General features: G+C 53.0%; 2 protein-coding genes across 2 annotated transcripts; both read left to right on the forward strand.

Annotated features, from left to right (window-relative positions):
• The first annotated feature begins 451 nt into the window (after positions 1–451).
• LOC110128491 (probable cystatin-16) lies at positions 452–4,571 on the forward strand. Its single transcript, XM_020879293.2, has 3 exons — positions 452–1,013; positions 2,131–2,241; positions 4,385–4,571. Exons 1-3 carry the CDS (start codon positions 546–548, stop codon positions 4,463–4,465), a joined length of 660 nt encoding a protein of 219 aa, XP_020734952.2. The 5' UTR covers positions 452–545; the 3' UTR covers positions 4,466–4,571.
• Positions 4,572–7,400: 2,829 nt separating this feature from the next.
• LOC110127836 (probable cystatin-15) lies at positions 7,401–11,832 on the forward strand. Its single transcript, XM_020878218.2, has 3 exons — positions 7,401–7,720; positions 10,616–10,726; positions 11,646–11,832. Exons 1-3 carry the CDS (start codon positions 7,526–7,528, stop codon positions 11,724–11,726), a joined length of 387 nt encoding a protein of 128 aa, XP_020733877.1. The 5' UTR covers positions 7,401–7,525; the 3' UTR covers positions 11,727–11,832.
• The last annotated feature ends 4,938 nt before the right edge of the window (positions 11,833–16,770 follow it).

A 16,770-nucleotide genomic window follows, 5' to 3' on the forward strand; every position in this document is an offset into this window, starting at 1 on the left:
GTGGGCTACAGTCCATGGGGTCACAAAGAGTTGGTCACGACTCTGACTTCACTTTCACTTTTCTTTCTCCCACCCAGTAGTTCTTGGAGATCCAGACTTGGGGACCTCAAGGAGAACCAGTAAAACTTCAAATAATTATTGAGGGATAAGAACACACACAAAGAAGCATAACTGATGTATCACCTTTTTTTTTTTTTTTTTTGGCAAAACAAAGGGCATGTAAAAAAGTAGGGAAAAGGCTCAGAATAAACTGTAAACTTCCTAAAAAAAAAAAGAAAGAAAGAAACTCCTATCAGGGCAGTGAAGGACAGCTTCACCTAGACACCCCCGTGGTTGGCTGCATACCCCATACTCCCCTGGGCTCGCCTGGGGGCTGTTGCTTCCAGCCAAGGTCGCAGGCAGCGTTGGCCGCTGCCCAGGAATGGGCTTCCTGGTGCTCCCAGGACACACGTGACTCCGGCAGTCCCTGCTTATACGGCCCTGAAGGCAAACAGGGGACTCAGGGCCCAGCAAGAGTGGGACATTCACAGGAGGAAGCCCTGGAAATGAGGGGGACAGAGCCTGCGGGGTGCAAGTCCCTAACTTTTGAGGTTTATGTGACCGAGGAGGGAATGCGACTCCCTGCTTGGCCTCTGTTTGGTGCCCACAGGAGAGACTGGCCAGGGATGCTGCGGAAGGGCTGGGCAGAGGCCCCCTCAAAGCAGGAGGCCAGAAGCGCAGGGCTGCAGGGCATACGGGCTGTGGAGGGCGCCCCTGCCCAGAGACCACTCCCACGCCCCTGTCAGCCGTCTTTTGGGCTGAGGCCGAACAGCATGTTTCTGACGGCACCTCTGCTTCTGGGGCTTGCAGTCCTGGGCATTCATGTCTGGGCCATTCAAATGGAATTTGTAGACATTAGTAAGGACCTCGATTATTTTGCGGTGTCTGTGGAGTTCGCCGTGGCTTGGTTCAATAATGGCAATACCGAGGAGCAGGCCTACAAGCTGCTGGAGGTGAGGCGAGCCCAGCAAAAGGTGAGTGGCCGTCATGGGCCCTGGCTGTGGAACGGCTCACCCCAAGCTGGCCTGGGTGAGCCGGGCTCTGATGGGAGGGTCCCCCACCGCACATACTCCTGAAGGGTCAGGAGGCGGCCTCTCTTCTGCACAGATGACCCTGGCTTCCTTCACATGCCCTCATTTCCTGACTGGCTGGCCCTTCCCTGGGTTGAGTCCAAGCCCTGGACTCAGGGAGGCCAAGGGCCCCTTGAGCATCACTGTAGCCACTGCTGGCCCTGATCTCTCCTAATCCTGTCCTCGCCTGGGGTCTAGCTGCAGTGCAAGGGGCTGGGCGTGTGTGTGTGTGTGTGTGTGTGTGTGTGTGTGTGTGTGTATATTTGTGGCTGGTGGTTTCAGCTACAGGCATTTCTGAACCCTTAAGGAAGTCAGCTTTCTAGACAATTCCAGGTCAGTGCCCTGGAGGTGTGTTCCTTCCTGGTGAGATTGCTAGCTACATCCTTCTTTGTGTCGGAGTTCTTTCAAATTCTCACCACCTCTCTGTAGGGGACAAGATTCTATCTCATGATGACTTCTTAGAGAAGCTGATGGATATACGGAGCAGCACCCAGGTGGAAAACATCCACCTGGATGAAGGTTTGCCCTTGGCTGTTGAGCCCCTGGGTGCCCCAGGAGAGATGGAGGGTCCAGCCCCCAGGCCTCTGTCCTGGTCTGGATGTTTCCCCCGAGGGACAGCAAGGCTCTGACAAAGGCTCTGTGGATGAGCATTTCCGGCCCCCTCCCTAGAAGGAGCTGTGCACTGCCCTCCGTGTGTCTGGCTGATACGATTGAGAGCTAGGAGGTGTCAGTGTGCTGTGTGTGTACCGTCAGCACCAGGTCCTCTGTCCCATGACACCCCCCACCCCCCCACCACTGCCATGGACTGGTGATACGCTTCCCAGGTCCCAGTCTTCAGGAGGAGCGAGACAGGGAAATGTCCAGGGCTGCTGGAGCCACACTCAAGGACATCTTTTGGTTGGTATGTTCTTGTAGAGAAATTGCACATAGGTGTATGTCCTATTCATATGCATAGTCTAGTCTTTTGCCCACTCTTCTACTGGATGCTCTACCTTTCTGTTTTCTCATTTCTCCTCAACAGAGCTGGACAATGATATATTTAATGGAGCTGGACCTGGGCCGCACAATTTGTAAGAAACACGATGAAGACATTGACAACTGCCCCCTGCAAGAAAGCCCAGGAGAGAGAAAGGTTTGAGAATGAAAACAACCCAAAGTGTCACAAACCTGAGATGGAAAAATCACATTAAGGAGGGGCGTGTTGCCAAAATCTTGGCTCTCTGTGCCCCAGTGCCAAGCAGAATTATGGAGAAAGAAAGAGTGGCTTTATTACCTTGCCAGGCAATGGGGAAACACAGAAGGCTAGCACCTCAAAAACTGTGCCCCCTCTCTCTGGTGAGTAGGGAAAGGTTATATAGTCAAGCAGGAGTGTGTGATAAGGGTGAAGGAAGTGACAGTCTTGTATTCTTTCTTCTGTAGTTTCCGAAGGGAGGGCTTGCTGACAAGGTCAGGGTGTGTGCAGCATCCCAAGCAGTCGTCTCCTAATCTCCATGAGCCTCTGCCTCAGGTGGTTTCGGTGTTGCCTCTCCTTTGATTAGCAACAGTTCTGCCCTTCCGGCTTCCCAGGTGGTCAGATGGTAAAGAATGTGCCTGCAATGCCAGAGACCTGGGTTTGATCCCCAGGACAGAAAGATCCCCTAGAGGAGGGAATAGCTACCCACTCCAGTATTCTTGCCTGGAGAATCCCAAGGACAGAGGAGCCTGGTGGGCTACAGTCCATGGGGTAGCAGAGTCAGACACAAGTGAGCAGTTAACACTCACTGCCTTTTGGAACTCCTTTATTCCCCACACAGAGCACCTTGCTACTGATCCTTCTGGTGACCAAGAAATCCTTCCAGGACACCAGCCACCTACCTGGAGGAGGCATCAGTTCTCACAGGTTAAAGGCTGAAGCCCCTGAGACACCTGTCCCCCATTCAGATGCCAGTTGCTCACAATTTCTGTCCAATATGACCACACATCAAGCGTTCCCATCTCCCCCTCTTCAGCCTTGATTAATTTGCTGGGGTGACCTACAGAACTCAGGGAATAATTAAGTTTCCTGTCTTAGTAAAAGATACAGTGAAAGGACACAGGTGAGCAACCAGATGCAGAGACACCCAGGATGAAGTTGGGGAGGGTCCCGAGCATAGGAGATTTGGAGGATTGGGGTGCATCACCCCCCAATACAAGGACGTGGTCACCCACATGGGTGTTCTGAATCTCAGTTCAGGATTTGGGGGGAGGCTTCCTCCAGAGGCATGACTATTTCCAGCTCCATCGGTAGGTTTTTCTGGTGACCAGTCCCCATCCAGGAGCCCACCAGAGTAACCTCAGTAGAACAGAAAATGCTCCTGGAGTTCTTATCACTTAGAAATTTACAAGGGATTCAGATGCTCTGTGCCAGGAATCTGGGCAGAGACCACTATGTCTATTTCCTTTACCTCACAGAAGGCTTCAAGGAGGGAGCTTAAGAATGTCATCAGGGTTGACCCTGGGACAGAATGATGAGTCCAGACCCCTCCTCTCCAGGTCCCAGGGCTCCCCCTGCACAGAGATGCTCCCAGCTCAGCAGCAAGCTGGACCCTGTGCTCACAGCCTGGATGGCCCACCAAAGACCCCCACAGACCACCTTGGGCCCTCTCCTCCAGGATGGAGGCTCCCCAGCCTCCAGCTTCCTATGAACTTGGGTCCAGGCAGATGTCGTTCTCCCTGTGGGCCTCTCCTTCCTCTGCTCTGATACTTCTGGAAGGGAGGACTGATTAGTCTGCTGGTTGCTCCTGCCCTCCTCCCAGTCTCCTGGGCGGCAAGGACAAGTCTTGGTCAATCAGTGCTTGTGTCATCACCCTATGGGCTGACGTCCAGTCAATTGGACTGAGACCTTGGAGGTGGGCCTCAGTGGGGCTGAGGTCTCTCTGGACCCAGCCTTGGAGACTCCTCCCTGAGGTGGGTTTGCAGCCACTGCTGGGTGGGGTGGGTGTCAGCTGAACCATCTCCTGGGCAGGCTGTGGGCTCCTGGGAGCTCACTGGGCAGAGCCCTTCAGGCATCACATGCCCTGGGGGAGAGGACCCTTAGGGGCAGGTGATGGTCCTGCCAGGCACCCTCTCAGGAGCTCCCAGTCTTGATCATGGAGAACTGAGCTCCAGAGTCCAGCCCCAGGCTACTGTTTGATCCTGCTTTTCTTTCCTCTTTAGCTTTTAATGCACCTTGAGCTCCTGTTCAGTTCTTCCTGCACCCTCATTGTTACATTGTTCTTATTTTATGTCTTATATAGAATTACTTTTTTTTTTTTCAGGTGAACTGCACTTTCATTGTGGACTCACGGCCCTGGTTCACCCAGTTTACCCTCCTGAATAGCACCTGCCAGCAGATATAAGGGAACGAGCTCCGGACTTCCACGGCACGTCCTCTTCCCCTGAAGAGTGAGGGTCTGAAGTTCTAAGTCTGCATGGCACCAGGGCAATTAAAGGCATCTCAAGCACGTTCTGGATCCCTGTCATTTTTGCCTTCTCTCTGATGATTTATTTCCGTGGATGCTGCTGCCAGTGTTGAGTGATGGAGAATTTATCATTGGTCTCACCTTGGTTGCAGGTGCAGGTACTGAGTTAATCCAACTCCTCTGATCATGGGATGTTGCCTTTCCTGTTTCCTCCAGGGCCCTCATGGTTAATGTACATATTCATTCATTCATTCATATATTCCTCGTTTATCTATCATCTGTCCATCCATGTATCTATGCATCTGTCCCTTCACTCATCCATATAGTCAGGCATCCATTCATCTTTCCTTCATCCATGCATCCATCTATCCATCCATCCAGGCATACATCCATCCTCCCATCATCCACTCTTTTGTCCATTCACCCTACAATCCCTCCAGCTTCCATACATTCCACTCAAAAAGAATCCAGACAGTTTTTCCAGGTGACAGCCACCTGTGTCCCTTCTATGCCCATCCCTGAGGCCAGACTCACAGTGGATAGTCCTTCTGGGGTGGGGTGGGGGAGGATGCCCAGGCACAGGGGTGGGAAGTGGATGACTAAGATGATGGAAGGCTTTTAGTGGACCCCCATCAGGGCATCTGCCCTGGAGCTCATTGACAGATGAGAAAGTCTTCTCAGGGTCTCTGGGGATGGCTCAAAAGATGGCAGCCCCAGTACCCCCTCCCCTCCTGCTCCCTGACCCTTGTGTTCCCCCAGTGGAGCCCAGCCTGTCTTCCAAGCCTATCAACACAGAATCACTAGCCCTGGAACAGGCCTGGAGGCTCAAAGGGATGGGGGCGTGGGGGCCTGACTGGGACAGAGAGGCCATGGGATGCCATCTGGAGGAGGACTTCAGAGGAAGAGGCTTCAGGGATCTTCCCTCTGCATTTTGAGTTTGGGGATCTAATTTGCATGTCCATGGTCATTGATCCTTTTCCTGGCTGACCGTTACCCATGATGAGGCTGTAAGCACTGGTGAGACAGACCCCATTCTGCCCTGTCCCCCAGCTCTAGGCAACTCCATGAGCACAGCTGGCTGGAGTCAGCTTTGGTCCTTTGCTACCTGTGTTTGGGATTTCTACATCTCCCCGCAATTTGATAAGGGCAAGTACAAACTGATAGGAGTGGGGATGTGGTCAGCCAAGCTTCCTTTGAGGGCACTTGGGCTCAGAGGGATGGAGCCGTTGTTTGCGGGCCCTGGGCTAGACAAATCTAGCCTCACCACCCATTTCCCATCAGAGGTTCTTTGTCCTGCTCTTTCCAGCTGTGCTGTGGTCTGAGCTCAGATACACCTGACTACACTGGGTGGCTTTGCACTTGTCCCTGTCTCTGTGTCATGGCACTTAGCATTCAGACCCAGCTTCAAGGTGACTGTAAGCCCACCACGAGCCTCTGGGGGAGACACCAGGGTTCGAGTGAAGGTGACTAATGTTGACTGCAGCCTCCGTCTGCTGGCTGTAGCTCTAAACATGTATGGGATCAGAAACACAGCCTTTGGGAGATCGATGTCACAGCTTTGCTTGGTTAGGGAAGTTACAAGAGATCTCTCTGGTGTAGGGGTCATCCCTTCTCCCAGTCTCCGGAGAAGTAAAGTCACAAGGGACAGAACCAGAGGGAGAACAACCAGATTCCTGGTCCAGGGAAGAGTGAAAGCACTGTCTCAATGGCTGACAGACAGCCCACAAGGTGAAAGCCAGATGATATTTACAAAAGTGTAAGAAATCATTTAACAAATTTGATTTAGATATTGTGGAGACCTGAAGCTACTCCACGGGACATCCAGTTTGTGTGACCAGGCGGTCTGTGGGGACCTTACCCTGACACGAGCCCCCAGTACAAGCACAGGCCCAAGCGGACAAATGAAAGACCAGATGCAACTTCCCCCAAAGGCTTCCCTGCCCCTGTAGCCGCCTTAGATAAGACCCCTGCAGAGCTTTCCAGAACCTGCTGTCTTGGTTTGAATTGACCAATCCGACCTTAGCCGGGAGTCCAAGGCCTCCAGTGAAGGCTTGCACATCTTGCTTTGTGTTTGCACCCCCAGTCATGACCCTCCCCCCTCCCCCCTCCCCCCAACAGCGTGGGCCCTGCTGGTACCTCGTCCAGAGCTTGAGAGCAGGAAACGTCTCTGTTTCAGCTTCTCTGTGGTCTCTTCGGAGCCATGGCTTGCTGCCAAGCACCCTGGGCTGTGCCTCAGTGTTGATTTGACAAATGAATAACAGTTGCACAGACTATCCACCAGTGGCCGCAGAGCACGTGCTCTTTTTGAGCTGATAAAACATTTATCCAAATTCAATGTATTCTAATCCTGATGTTTCGCAGCCCCTGACCCCCTCCTGGCTGCCGTTCACGTTCTTTCCAGCAGGGCCCCTGCCTTGGCTGGTTTCCCTGCTGCTCACAGACATTAGGAGCCCCCTCCCCAGTGCCTAGCACGGCTAGACCCCAGGGCAAGGAGGTCCGCAGACGTGGGAGGTGGAGAGAACGCGACCCCAGCCCACACACTGCCCTTCACTGTACATTCCAGACACTTCCTGAGGTCGTGGGCTGCAGCCAAGGTCAGAGGTAGATCCAGTTTGACCCTGAGCTGCCAGTTTGACCCACCAGTATCCCTGAGCGCTCCTATGACTCTGCCCGTCCTGGGGTGCACTACTATAAGGGGAATCCCAGAGGGCTTGAGACCCTCACCCAGACCCTGCTGAGGCTGGTCTGAAGCTGCCCTAGAGATGAGGGCGAACAAAGCCTGCAGGTCCCTGGTGCCCAAGGCTTATTTGACAAGGGGTGGAAACTGGGACATCCCCCCACCCCACCCCCATCTGGTGATGATGGGAGGGTCAGAGAGGAGGAACTGGGCAGAGGGCCTGGTGGGCAGCAGAGCGCTGCGCGGGGCAGGGCAGTGCCGCGGGGAGCTGAGGAGGACTGTCTCCCGAGCACTTGGCCTCCAGGACGACGCTGGACAACATGTTCTGGAAGCTGCCTCTGCTCCTGGGGCTTCTTGCTCTGGGGCCTCACGTCCGCAGCTGGATATTTGAGGAAGTCGGGAAGAGAGGGAAACAGTTCAGCCTGTGTGTGGAGTTTGCCGTGCACCACTTCAACGAGCACCAACCGGACGAGAATGCATACAAGTTGCTGTGGGTCAGGCGGAGTCTGCACAAGGTGACGGTGAGGGGAGTGGGGGAAGGCATGGAGGTGGGAAGGGAGGCGGCTTGGGGAGGGGGAGAGACCCTCCCTGTGGCCCCACCTTTTCCCTGAAGCCAGGCCCTGGGATGGGGGTGGGGGGTCCATGGTCTGCATGAAAGGGTAAGAGATCCTTCGTTTGGTCAGTGTTAGTCACTCAGCTGTGTCCGACTCTTTGTGACCCCATGGAACATAGCCCACGAGGGTCTCCTGTCCAGGGGATTCTCCAGGCAAGAATACTGGAGTGGGTTGCCACGCCCTTCTCCAGGGGATCTTCCTGACCCAGGTCTCCCATGTTGCAGGCAGATTCTTTACTGTCTTGAGCCACCAGGGAAGCCCTCATTTGATCAATGATATTTAAAAATACAAACACTTCCATTAGAAGGGCTCCAAGGTTCCAAAGCATTTGCTGAATGCCTGGAGCAGGGGAGAGAAGGAGAGGGAGGCAGAAGGTCAGGTGAGGAGGGAGATGAAAGGGGGGGGCAGCACCCCAACTTCAAAGTCCAGGAAGGAGCAGCATCGCAGAGTCGACCGCGGGCCTAGGCCGCCAGGCTCACGGCCCAGCTGCCGGGCTGAGGCGCCTTGTGGAGAAGGCCACCAAGGGTCCTGGGTCGGGAAGATCCCCTGGAGTGGGGCATGGTGACACACTCCAGTACTCTTGCCTGGAGAATCCCATGGACAGAGGAGCCTGGCGGGCTACAGTCCATGGGATCTCAAAGAGTCGGACACAAGTGAGCCACTAACACTGACCAAATGAAGGATCTCTCGCCCTTTCATCCAGACCACAGATCCACCACCCCACCCTGGGGCCTGACTTCGTGGTAAAGGTGGGACCATGGGGAGTCTCTCCCCCTCCACAAGCCCCCTCCAGGCCCGAGGGAGGCAGCGGAGATAGCAGGGCCTGCTCTTCTGGGGCTGTTCTCCTGGTGATGAGAGCAATCAAGCCCCAAGTTCTCGGATGAGACAATTGAAGAGGCGGACAAGAGCGGTCAGTGCAGGACCACAGGGCTGTGGGGAGGGAGGTGGGGGGCAGAAGAGCCTTTTTGAAGACTGGCACTCCTGAGAGGACCTACATGAAGGTTTGGGGATAAGAAGGACGGGGAACCCCAGAGAGGGCCTTGGACCAGGAGGACTTGTGAGTGTCTGCAGGGCCAGGTTGCAGTCTATGGGTCTGTGTCACAGAGAAGGGAGTGCGGGGGGAGGGGGCAGCGGTGGCATGTGGGTTATGGGTGTGTTGGTGGCCAGCCAGGATGTTCCCCTCAGAGTGTCAGGGACTCAGGAGAAGAGGTCGCTCAGCTTTGTCCAGCATCTCTCTGGACTCTGTGGGAGCAGTGGGTGTCTCAGCCTGGGTGCAAGCTGAGACCAGGGTGCAGGAGCCCTGCCCTGGCCTCCGGGTGGCAGAGAAGAGCTAGCTTCTGAGTCTGCTTGGAAATTGATGTGGGGTATGGGTGGGGTGTCAGGCATGGACCCCAGGTCATTGTGCTGAAAAGATGGGCAGATGGCACAGAGAGGGGCGGGGGAGACTGGAAGAAGGTCAGGTATCCCCAAGGCAGCCTGGGAAGGTCAGGAAGGCTGTGGTTACAGAGCATCAGGGTGGGGAAGAGGGGAGCGTGGTGTCCTGAGCACTTGGCCGGGCAGCACTTTCCCACTGATGTGCATTACTCCCCCACCTGTACCCTCTGTCTGGATTAACTGTTGTCCAGCCGTTCCGAGCCCAGACACAAGCCTGATATCGGATGGCCAGCCCCAAGTTAGCCTGAATCAGCAGGGCTCTGATGGGAGGGTCCTCTCCTTCACAGACAGCCCCGGTTTCCCTCACATGCCCTCATTTCCTGACCAGCTGGTCCTTCCCTGGCTTGAGTCCCAGCCCCGGACTTGGCAAGGCCAAGAGCCCCTCAAGCATCTGTGTGGCCACTGCTGCCCCCAATCCATCCTAAACCTGTCCTTGTCCGGGATCCAGCCGCAGTGCAAGAGACTGGGCATGTGTTTGTGTGTGTGTGTGTGTGTGTGTGTGTGTGTGTGTGTGTGTTGGGGGGTAGGCTGCATCAGCTGCAGGCATTCCTATACCCCTAAGGAAGCCCGTTTTCTAGACATTTCCAGAGCAGTGCCCCAGAGGCATATTCCTCCTGGGGAGGTTTCTGGCTACATCTCTCTCCACGCCAAGTTTGAGTTCTCCAAGTTCTCACCACCTCTCCATAAGAGATGAGATTCTATCTTGTGATGACTTCTTAGAGAAGCTGATGAATACACAGAGCAGCACCCGGGTCACAAACATCCACCTGGATGAAGGTTTGCCAGGTGAGCCCTTGGGTGTCACAGCTGCCCCAGGAGAGAGTGAACATCCAGCCCCTGGAACCCTATCCTGGTCTGGATGTTGCCCCCTAAAGGGACAGCATGGCTTTGACAGAGGCTCAGCGAATGAGCGTTTTTGGCCCCTTCCCTAGATGGAGCTGTGTGATGCCCTCTGGGTGTCTGGATAATGTGATTGAGAGCTGGGTGATGCCAGGTGTGCTGTGCATGTACTGTCAATGCCAGGGCCCTTCGTCCGGGAACACCCCCCGCCCCCCAATGCCATGTGCTGGTGATGCAGCTCCTGGGTGCCAACCATCAGGAGAAGCGAGGCAGGGGAAATTCCAGGGCTGCGGGAGCTGCACTCAGGGGCATCTTTTTGTAAGAAAATAGAGATTTAGGATGAAAAAGAAAAATAATATATAAACTGATAATAAAAAAATAAGAAAATGCACCTAGGCTTGTCCCAATTGATACACATGTGCACATTCATACCATTTGCCCATTTTTTATCCGATTGTTTGTGCTTTTCTCATTACTGCAAAGTATGTATTCACAGAAGTTTCTGCAATCTTCCTTTGACAGAAGTACAGTTTGATATATTTAATGGACCTGAATCTGGGCCGCACAATCTGTAAAAAACACGACGAAGACATCGACAACTGCCCCTTGCAAGAAGGCCCAGAAGGGAAAAAGGTTTGAGAGTAAAATCAACCCAAAGCATCACAAATCTTCAGAGAACGAAAAAGAATGTCAAGGAGGGTCTGTGAGGCGGCTTAGAAGGCATCAGTGTTGACCCTGGGACAGAATGCAGGGTCCAGGCACTTCCCCACCAGGACCCAGGGCTCCCCCTGCACAGAGATGCTCCCAGCTTAGCAGCAAGCTGGACCCTGTGCTTACAGCCTGGCTGGCCCATCAGAGACTCCTACAGACCCCCTTGGACCCTTCCCTCCGGATGGAGGCTCCCCAGCCTCCAGTTTCCTATGATCTTGGGTCCAGGCAGATGCAGTTCTCCCTGTGGGCCTCTCCTTCCTCTGCTCCGATTCTTCTGGACGGGAGGACTGATTAGTCTGCTAGTCGTTCCCGCCCTCCTCCTGGTCTCCTGGGCAGCAAGGACAAGTCTCGGTCAATCAGTCCTGCATCATCATCCTATGGGCTGACGTCTGATCGGTTGGACTGAGACCTTGGAGATGGGTCTCAGTCAGGGAGATGCCCTCAGTGGGGCTGAGGTCTCTCTGGACCCAGCTTTGGCGACTCCTCCCCTGAGGTGGGTTTGCAGCCACTGCTGGGTGGGGTGGGTGTCACCTGAACCATCTCCTGGGCAGGCTGTGGGCTCCCGGGAGCTCACTGGGCAGAGCCCTTCAGGCATCACATGCCCTGGGGGAGAGGACCCTGAGGGACAGGTGATGGTCCTGCCAGGCACCCTCTCAGGAGCTCCCAGCCTTGATCATGAAGAACTGAGCTCTAGAGTCCAGCCCCAGGCTACTGTTTGATCCTGCTTTTCTTTCCTCTTTAGCTTTTAATGCACCTTGAGCTCCTATTCAGTCCTTCCTGCACCCTCATTGTTACATTGTTCTTGTTTTGTGTCTTATATAGAATTACTTTTTTTTTTCAGGTGAACTGCACTTTCATTGTGAACTCATGGCCCTGGATCACCCAGTTTACCCTCCTGAATAGCACCTGCCAGCAGATATAAGGGAACGAGGTCCGGACTCGCACAGCACGTCCTCCTCCCCTGAAGAGTGAGGGTCTGGAGTCCTAGGCCTGCATGGCACCAGGGCAATTAAAGGCATCTCAGAGCACTTTCTGGGTCCCTGTCATTTTTGCCTTCTCTCTGATGATTTATTTCCGTGGATGCTGCTGCCAGTGTTGAGTGATGGAGAATTTATCGTTGGTCTCACCTTGGTTGCAGGTGCAGGTACTGAGTTAATCAAACTCCTCTGCTCACGGAGGGTTGTCCTTCATGGGTCCTACAGGGCCCTTGGGATTGGTGTTGTATATTCATTCATTCATATATTCTTCATTTGTCTGTCACCTGTCCATTCACGCATGCTTCCATCCATCCATTTATTCATCCTTCCGTTCATCTACCCACGTATCTATTCACTCATCCAGCCATCCTTCCATGTATCTATCCAGCCATGCATTCATCCATCCTTGCATCATCTATGTTTTCATCCATCCATCCATCCATCCTTCCTTCCTTCTGTTATCCATTCTTCCATTCTTTTTTTCTATTCATGTTCCAATCTCTCCACCCTCCATCCATTCCACTCAAAAAGAATCCAGACAGTTTTGCAGGTGACAGCCGCTTGTGTCCTTTCCATGTCCATCTCTGAGGACAGACTCACAGTGGATGGTCCTTCTGGGTTGGGATGAGGGGAGGATGCCCAGGCACAGGGGTGGAAAGTGGGTGACTAAGACGATGGAAGGCTCTGTCCTCTGTGGACTCCCATAGGGCAACTGCCCTGGAGCTCACTGATGGATGAGAATGTCTTCTCAAGGTCTCTAGGGATGGCTCAGAAGACGGCAGCTCCAGTCCCCCCGTTCCCTCCCACTCCCTGACCCTTGTGTTTCCCCATAGGAGCCCAGCCTGTCTTCCAAGGCTGTCAACATAGATCACTAGCCCTGGGACAGGCCCTGGGGTAACAGAACTCCTTACAAGCATGTCTCTCTCCCTGGGTCCTGGTGGGGGCTGCTCTGGAGGGTTCAAGGGTGTGGGGGCCCAACTGGGACAGAGAGGTCATGGGATGCTGTCTGGAGGAGGACTTTAGGAGGGGCTGAGGGGTCTTCCTTCTGCCTTTTGAGTTTGGGGATCTGATTTTCTTGTCGGTGGTCATTAGCTTGTCTCTTTTCTGGCCAATTGGCTCCCCTGAAGGGGTCATCAGCCCTGATGGGACTGCTTTTCCCAAGACTACCAAGGACAACTCTACCAGCCTCATCACAAAGACAGGGTCTGCTCCGCTTTGGCTCCTTGTCCAGCCTGTGTGTAGATCCTGTAACATCCTCACGGTCTGGCAGGGGTATGTACACATTGACTGGATAAGTCTGTGGTCAGCTAAGCCAGTCTGTTGCCCACCCTTGGCTCAGAGCTCTTGGTTCTGAAGACTGTGGCTCTGGGCCCACACTGGCCTGGGACAAGCAGGCTCTTCCTGAGGGGTCGGAGGACTCTGCCCCAAGTGAGCATCTTCACCCGAACCCTCATCCCCCTGGGGAAGGCCTGACATCTGCTCTGTTTCATTATATGTCGGTAGTTTTCTAACTTGGTAACCCCTCTGTCTTCATTTCTCTCATCTCCTCTCCTCTCCCACTTATGCCCATCTCTGTGACCTGACATCAGGAAAACACAAGGTCCCCAGGTGGTTGGCATTTGTGCCCAAGATCTGGGAAATGGTTCCAAGGAAGCCCGGTCTTCAGAGATGTGTGAATCCCATGAGAGTATTTTGTCTGTGGCTTATGCTCTGCCTTTGGATCCTGCTCTCCGGAGCAGATTTATCAGAGTAAAACCATGGCCCATCCACTGAGCTGAAGCTCATGGTCACAGGCTCTGAGCGGGCCTGCGGAGAGGACTGGTAAATTTCACACCCACCACTGATGTCATCAGTGAAATCATATTAGCAGGTTGTGGGTGATGACTTACTTCCTTGGGTCAGTCACAACCAGTGGCCTATTCCTTGTCACCGTGTCCTGAAGGGACCTCTCCAGATTCAGCCTAGTCTGAAATCAATAGGGAGGGAAAATATGCAGAGTACATGCACACAGTAGAAAAATGGATGTGTTGTTTTTAGAAATCCTTGATTTCCACAAAACCCAGAATGTTTTCTCAGTTTACCTGGCTTGGAGAAGCAGGGCCCTTTGGGGTATATGTGCTGAGTTCCTTGTTAACTCATCTCATCACAGGGGAAGGTACACAGAGGCAGCAGGAAAGGATGAGGAGAGAAATTTGGATGCTTTAAGAACACAGTGCAAATAGAAGTATCTGTAGAACTGCGAACCTATAAACCCTAGAAGAAGAGAAAAGTAAAAAGATAGAAATATTATAAGAAATAATGAAGATATGTTTTCCAGCATTAAAGGAAGACACAATGAGAAGATTTTGTATCAGCTCTAGCTGCATAAGAAGCACCCTCAAAATATCACGCATAGTAGGAAGCATTCATCCTCCCTGACAGGTATGACAAGTAGGGGGACTATCTCTGATTACAATCAGAGCCACCCAGGATTAAACTTTTCTGTGTCCTGTTCTTTGTAACCCCATGAATTGTAGCCCACCAGGCTCCCCTGTCTGTAGGATTTCCCAGGTAAAAATATTGGAGTAAAATAAAAAAAAAGAAGACTAAAGTAGGTTGGCATTTCCTTCTCCAGGGGATTCCCAACACAGGGATCAAACTTATGTCTCCTGCTTGGCAGGTGGATTCTTTATCACTGAGCCACCTGGGAAGCAAACTCTTCTAGGTAATATTAACATGCTGATGGTGAGTGTGTGTGTGTGTTGGCAAGTGCTTGTGAAAGTCAAAGGATTATGAGAGTGTTAGGGGGCATAGGATTTGATTCTTTTACAAAGTCCACAACAGTAACCACTTCTTTCTACAAAATATCCAAACCCCGGAAACATTGCTTCAGTTGGGTGAATTTTAGTATACTATTCAGCTCTTGGCACAGGAATACTGCCTGACAACCTGCCCCTCCCCCTCACCTTGACCTCACCTTGATCTCAGCAGTGAGTTGTAGCAGGAGTCCATAATCAGGTCAGGGTCTGAGACTGGCCCAGAGTCGTGGCTGTGTGGCTTTCCTTTAGGTCAGCACAGCTGGGCTCACCCTGGGGTGGGGTTTACATATTCTGGGGTCCAGACCAGGTGCCTGACCCTAGAAGCTCCCATATCACATGTTCTCAGACTAGGGTCTTCCAGGGCCCCCTCACCTTGGAAGACCACCAGAGAGCAGGAGGAATCTTCACATCTTATCCTGATGCTGTCAACCCTGCCTCCACTGCACAGGCGGACAGCAGTCATGTGCCAGCCCACCACTGTAGGAGGCTGGGTCAGGGCAAAGGGTACAACTGAGCTGGTCTTCATCTTGGGGAAGGGACAAGGACCACAGGCATGCTTCTCTGTGCAAGTCTTGGTACCATAACCTGGAGCGGACAGCCCAGGTCCTAGGGTTGCATGTGTGGTGATGGACATTTGTTCTTCCCCAAAGTAGGAAACCCAGCAGAACTGGGCATGGCAGGGGCGCAGACACCAGTGACTAAGTGCTGAGGAAAGGCAGGGATGAGAAATACAGGGTCCAGGGTGGGGTCACAGGACAGCTGAGGAGCAGGTGTGAGAGACCTATGACACTCTGGCTCCTGGTCTGGGTGATGGATGCATGGGTGTTCAGCGTGTTGTACCAATGCCAGGAGTGCCGCGAACCAAGACAGATGACATTGAAGCTGGCTCTGGGCAACTAGAGTTCTTAGGAAACGACAAACCAAGAGAAACCTCAAATGCACCCTGGTGTCAGAGGAAAGTCCAGCATGTGTTTAGAAATAGGTAGTTGATTGGATAAGGGCTGAGGGGTTACTCCGTCAGCCCAGCCTCTGAGGACCTAGGGGTGGGGGATTCCACCCCCATCCACTGAAGACCCTTGACGTGGGCTCCACATTTGCCAGGCTGGGTCTTGGGTTTTGCCCTTTATGACCCCCTGGCCTGAGGGGCTCAGTGGGGCCTTGGGTGCCTCCCAACCTGCTTGGGCTTCCCTCCCGAGGGCCCTTGCTCACCCGTGTCCCTGCATTGTGGGAACCATCGCACGCAGGAGAAAGCCTGTCTCCTTTATACTCTTGGCCATGACAGAACTGGGAGGGGACCCAAGTGTCCCAGGAGGGAGGGACGTGGCGTCCCAAGGAAGAGGCCCTGCGGTCTCTGGTGCTTAATATGTCCCCAGAGTGGAGTCTCCCCTGGTTCAGACCTTGAGCTATGGTGCCTGAGGCTTCCTGAACACAGGGGCCGAGGGGCAGGTGTGGCTGACTCCCTCAGGGTGACAGATTGTCAGCCCTCAGGTCCTGCTCCTCCTTGGTATTCTGCTGTGAGCATAGGAATTGCACTCTGGTCTAACCTGTTTCCATTTATTTATCATCATACCCCTGCTAAGCTTATCTACTCTCTTTTTTCCCTAGTAATTGAAGAATATATAGAATATATAAAATACATTCTTCAATAATTATAATCATTGAATTATAATCCAATATAATTTTAATATATAAGCTGAGTGCTGAAGAATTGATGCTTTTGAACTGTGGAGCTGGAGAAGACTCTTGAGAGTCCCTTGGACTGCAAGGAGATCCAACCAGTCCATCCTAAAGGAATCAGTCCTGAATATTCATTAGAAGGACTGATGTTGAAGCTGGAACTTCAATACTTCAGCCACTTGATGCGAAGAACTGACTCATTAGAAAAGACCCTGATGCTGGGAAAGATTGAAGGTGGGAGGAAAAGGGGACGACAGAGGATGAGATGGCTGGATGGCATCACTGACTCATTGGACATTAGTTTGAGTAAGCTCCAGGAGTTGGTGATAGACATGGAAGCCTGGTGTGCTGCAGTCCATGGGGTCGCAAAGAGTTGGACATGACTGAGAGACTGAACTGAACTGAAGAGGCTCCTTTTATTCAAATCATAATGCGTTTGTATCCCTGGTGGCTCAGATGGTAAAGAATCTGCCTGCAATGAAGGAGACCTGGGTTCACTCCCTATGTTGGGAAG

Source organism: Odocoileus virginianus, chromosome 9, assembly GCF_023699985.2.
Source record: "Odocoileus virginianus isolate 20LAN1187 ecotype Illinois chromosome 9, Ovbor_1.2, whole genome shotgun sequence".
Taxonomy (NCBI): domain Eukaryota; kingdom Metazoa; phylum Chordata; class Mammalia; order Artiodactyla; family Cervidae; genus Odocoileus; species Odocoileus virginianus.